At 33.8% G+C, this 5,617-nt stretch overlaps 1 protein-coding gene across 1 annotated transcript; it reads right to left on the bottom strand.

Moving 5' to 3' along the window:
• Positions 1-420: 420 nt before the first annotated feature.
• On the bottom strand, positions 421-2,270 carry LOC120143869 (annexin D5-like). The gene is made up of 5 exons (XM_039158085.1): positions 2,195-2,270; positions 1,942-2,087; positions 1,640-1,858; positions 1,266-1,568; positions 421-654 (listed from the first exon to the last, which is right to left on the bottom strand). Exons 1-5 carry the CDS (start codon positions 2,268-2,270, stop codon positions 451-453), a joined length of 948 nt encoding a protein of 315 aa, XP_039014016.1. The 3' UTR covers positions 421-450.
• Between the last annotated feature and the right edge of the window lie 3,347 nt (positions 2,271-5,617).

Below are 5,617 nucleotides of genomic sequence, written 5' to 3'. Positions count from 1 at the left end.
GATAAAATTAAAATATTAAAAAATTTAAAGACTAATTTAAAATGAAGTCGTAGTTTGAAGACAAGATGTAATTATCTTGAAGTGCTCTAATAAGTTTTTTCTTAGTAAGAGTTGGAAAAAGTAAGATCAATTTAATGATCTACATAGTAACATTTAATCATATATAAGTTGTCTACTTAATAATAAACACGTTCACTCGATATATATATATCAATATTTTCAATAAAATCCAATAAAATCTTCGATCAATACCGAACAGGATTTGCATTTCTAATAGCAAGTATGTACAACATAAAGGTTATATAAGTTGTTTGTGATAGCATCTATATTCTTCCCATCATGTACAAGTTATGAATGTTCAATCTCCAACCTCAAATTCATGCAGCGTTTAAAGCTCGAGTCCCTACCCATTATATGTTTTACGTTTGCATCCCGGCTAGTAGGATAGACCTAATTATTGGGACCTAAAAGGGCTAGCAAAAAAGCTCTGTAGTGTCCTGATGTGTCGGAATGGACAGCATCATTCAAGGTCTTGCCATACTTTTTACTATACTCGAGCTTTATGTATTGCATGTCAATCTCAGCTCTGGTAACCACAATCCTTACTAGTGCAGTGTCATCTGTTCCAAGACCTTTCATTGCCTTCCGCAACGCCTGTTGTTTCAGCAAATGTTTTTATAAATAAATTATTCGTTTTTCTACCAGTTGATTTAACAAGGGGGTTACGATGATGATGGGTGTTTCTGATTTAGACGGAGATTTGATCTTTTACTTTCAGGAGGAGGTAAAATAGAGATCTTAATTTTTTTTTCTTTATTTATCTCTCTTTTAGCTTTTATGAACAATTACTAACAGTCTATCTAAATAAAAAGAAATAAATTACTTACGGTTAGCTTGATCATCTTGTTCCTATCAACAACACTATAAAAAAATTGATTGGAAACTAATAAAAGATGATAGTTACGGTGTTTGTAGGCGGTTTACCCTTTTTGATTTAGATAAAGAGATACAATCGATGATCAAACAATAGTTGGTCAGTGTTTTAATCTTTTATCTACCTGAGAAGGTAAAAAAAATCTGAAAGCTTTTCTTCTCTTCTACCTCTTTATAAAGATAAAATATGGAAACATCAACCAACTCAAACTAGAAAAAAAGGTGAACCGACTGCTGACATCATAATCATCTTGTTCCATCTACAATATTATAATTTATAAACATAAAATTTGATTGGAATCAAATAGAAGAATTGAAGTTTTTGGCCTTACCTTTGCATAGAACCTTGGTTGACTTTCAGCACATCTTAAAATTGTTTTAAGGGCATATTCAAAGTTCCTGTGAGTTTCATCTCTGATGGTCTTCTCCAATGTTTTCTTGAACATGCTTTTGTAGACGTCACTAACAGCGCAAAGGTGTGCCCTACTTCTTTCACTGAAAACCTGTATGAATGTCTTCCCCGACAGACTAAATTTCTTAGCCGCCTTGTGCAGTGCTTTCGCGTCTTCCTCTACCAACTTTTCATCGTACTCGGGCCCTTCGTAGCGTGACGTCGTTAAAAACGCAAGCAGTAACTGTAAAATCCCAGTTAAATAAAGCACGATAATGATCTCGATATAACAAAGATAGCTTGTAAAAACAAGACCTTTTTATGGTCACCGGATAATTCATCTTCAACGTGGTCTTCGAGATTAGTTCCGACGTTTGTGAAATAAGCTCGCTTAAGTTGTCCGATTTGCGACGGAGTTCGAGAACATATGATTTCAGTCACTGCCTTTTGATCTTTCAGGGCTCCTCTCAAAGCTTTCTTCAAAATGAAAGAATCTCGTTCTCCTGGTTCGTGCATCCATAGCAATACTGCTTTCTAATACACAGTTTTTCCCCCCAGATATCAGTTCCGCTTTCCCATTTTTGTAGATTGAAACCGAAATATTATTAATTAATTACCTTGAGATGGCCGTTGAGCTCGGATCTTAAACGTTTCCCAAGTTCATGACCGTATGCGGATTCATATTCTTGTTCGATGAGGGAGCGTTGTGTGGCATCTCTGTGAGCCAGAATATCCACGATCGCTCCCGCATCGCATCCTATTCCTGAAAATGGAACGGAGAAAGCATTTAGATCGCACGGATCAACTAATCGAAATTGTAACCCGTGACAAGAAGAAAAGGATATGAAGAAATGTAGAAGAAAACGTTACCTTTGAAGGCGCGGAAGATTTGCATGGCATCTTCACGGGTGGAAGGTGGCACCGGAGGTACTGTCACCGTCGCCATTTCTCGTCGTCTCGGAAATCAACAGGAAACAGGAAGAAAGTTGAAGGTGAAGGTGGATATGGAATAAGAAGAAGGTGAACAAAGGTTCCTTATCCCATGCATTTAGGATTGTCCACCAATTTACAGACGCCCCCATATATATATATATATACTCTACAGCCTTTTCTATTTTTAAACACTCCATATTAATAAAAGCAGCCAAGATCGCTAATACAACAAAAGGACACTTTAAACTTGGGACTCATTAGCCGTTTCCTCTACATTTGTTTAAAAATTAGGCAAAGTATGATATGATTTTACTTTGTTGAGTTGCTCGATAATTAAAAATTATAAAATGATCTTTCGACTATATGACGTTATTTTGTTGAGTCATTCATCTATTAAAAGTTATTAAATGATCACTTATTATTCATATGTTTCAAACTCGTCCTTTTCCAGTAGAAAATTAGTGATCATCTAAAGTGAACGTTAACATGTTGATTGAGATATGATAAAATATTATCTCAAAATCGTTTGAGTTGTATTTTGTGTATTAAACTCTTCATTTACATTACACACGTCGAGTTAGTGCTTAAAACATTACATTATCCAGTCAGTGCTTGAAAGCAACGACGGTGTCAGTGGACATGATTAAAATATGATTTTATCATATTCTAATCAGAATGTTAACGTCCAGATCAAGCGACTGTTAATCTTCTAATAGAAAAAAGTTGAGTTTGGAACATATGAATAGTTGGATGACTATTTTCTAACTTTTAAAAGTTGGGAAACCCAACAAAACAATGTCCGATAATCAAAAGATCATTTTATAATTTTTAATAGTCGGGAGATCAACAATTAATAGCCCTATAATCAGAGGATCATTTGTATAGTTTGCCCTTAGAAATTTTCATTGATATCATGACCTAAAATTCTTACGAACAATGGAAGGATCTTTAAAGGGAATGATTAACCCAAGGGACCAGAAATGAAGAATAGAGGTTTCATTGTTTTTTTTGGCCCAATAGGCCAACTAAGAAAAATAAATTGGGATATAGGGCTGCTAGAAAATTATTTTAGGATCTACGACTCGTCACATTGAGGTGACGAGTTTTGAAGGATATTATTTTTATATTATGTGATTATTATTTAATTAATTTCTAAGGAACTCGTCACCATGAGTTCTATTAAATAATATTATTTTTACGACTATTTACTTTAAATAGAAAAATAGGAAAAAAATCTTTGGAACTCATCACCTCGAGGTGACGAGTTGTTGTAGCCTAAAATGTTGTTGTTGTTTTTATATTTTTGATGTGAGAAATTTGAACGATCATACTGATATATGACTGAAAAGTTAAGCAGATTATAATACATTTTGTTTAAAAGAACAACGAATTATAAACGTTAAATTAACCCATTAAACATTACATTATGGAGACAAAAACAATTAACCGTGAACATGAAATTATGAAGAAAAAATAACAGACTTAATACATTACGTTAAGGACGTAAATAAAACTAACCTTATACACACCTTAAATAGTAAATAAAATCATAAACATAGTTGTATTTGTTATGATGCTTTAATCTTCGTAATCAGTAGACTCGTCAGAAGTAATATTAAGTTCCTCAATTCTCGATGCTTTTCTTGTTTTCGTTCACGTATAAATTGGAACCTTGCTTCTGGTTCTCCATAATTTATGTTTTTTTTCTTCGTCATTTGTCTGAGTTGGTGGGATGTTCGAGCTGGAAGCAACATCCTCAACTGAACGAGCAAGGTCGAGATCAACGAACTCTACAAACAAATCGACATTAGACAAAAAATGATAGAAGTATGTCTCAATCATACCAGTACAGTTGACATCATCCTTTAGATGAAACCTCATGCATGATAGTGAAACTCTATAGTATAAAAAAGATATTCTTCTATTGCTTTCGAGTTGAACCCTTGTTTCTATATTGAACTTTAATTCATCTAGTTGAATATTTTTTTCAAAACACATGATTAAAGATTTGCAATAAAAAAAACTATTGCACGAATAGTGGAACAATAATGGTAAGCTTAGGAGTGTTTCATTCAACCAAAGTTGTATCAGGACAATAATGCCACATTATCATTTCATCACCCACGTTCCTGGCAGTTAATGACGAGTGACTCATTTATTATAAATCAATATTATTACTGATTAATTTAAAACATTTATAGAGAAAATGAAAACTTATTAGAACTTTAATAACCATTTGTGTTGTTGACCCAAAAAGCAGTCGGGGTTTTAGTAAACTTTTGTGGTGAGTGAGTCAAGCGGGAAATTCTACAATACGGTATCCTTAATATACAACTAAAAAAGACGTTAACGGATTTGTTATTATTTAAAAAAAATATCTTTTTTAATTTTATATTAAAATTGTCGCACGTGATCATTTCCCGAGTTAAGTCCCCAACAATTTTGTCCGTCGTTATATTTATTTTTGGTTAAAAAGTTAGTATTTATAATTTACATTGTTTTAACTTTTGGGTGATTTTTTCCTACGAATTTTATAAAGAGAAAATAACATCAGTGACCAAAAATGCCTTATAATATACGATTTTAACCAATTGTTTTTGGATTTGCCAAAATGACCAACTAAATCGCAATGCGATCGATAATTCGCAATGCGATCTCCGGTATCGCAAATCAGTTTCCAGATTCGCAACGCGATTCTGACTATTGCATTGCGATTTTCCAAATTCGCGTTGCGATTTTCCGAATTCGCAATGCGCATATGTAAATCTCAATGCGAATATGTAAATCGCAATGCGAATATATAAATCGCAATGCGAGTATGACTATCGCAATGTGATTCTAACAATCGCAATGCGATTGTGACATCGCAACACGATTCTGACTATCGCAACGAGATTTTGACTATCGCAACGCGATTCTGACTGTCGCAACACTGAATTTCAAATTCACAACAGGTTTTAGTTTCGCAACACAAATGTTTTGGGTATATAACTACGCAACAGAAGCAACTCATAACCTAAATCCCTAAATCGCAACTCATTCCATCTCCATCTATCACTCTCTCTGGCGACATCCGTTCCTATATCCAACGACATCCTTCCCCATCCGGCAACAGGTTTTAGTTTCGCAGCTCGTTTGTTTAGTAAATTAATTTACAATAATGAAATCATCTAATGTTGATCATTTTTGGATAGATTTGTGTTTTGGAGGGTCATGGGAGAATGTTCATGGTGTTTTACAATATATTCCTTTACCCATGAATCTTCAACTAAAACTGTCATTAAAAAAGTTAACTTATGAAACTCTAATGTTACGTGTTGCAAATAAATTGAATTTAGAGCCCTTAAGTGGATTTAGGCT

The sequence above is a fragment of the Hibiscus syriacus genome, unplaced genomic scaffold, assembly GCF_006381635.1.
Source record: "Hibiscus syriacus cultivar Baekdansim isolate YM2019G1 unplaced genomic scaffold, ASM638163v2 tig00110864_pilon, whole genome shotgun sequence".
NCBI lineage: Eukaryota > Viridiplantae > Streptophyta > Magnoliopsida > Malvales > Malvaceae > Hibiscus > Hibiscus syriacus.
This window is presented reverse-complemented; position numbering and strand designations above follow the sequence as displayed.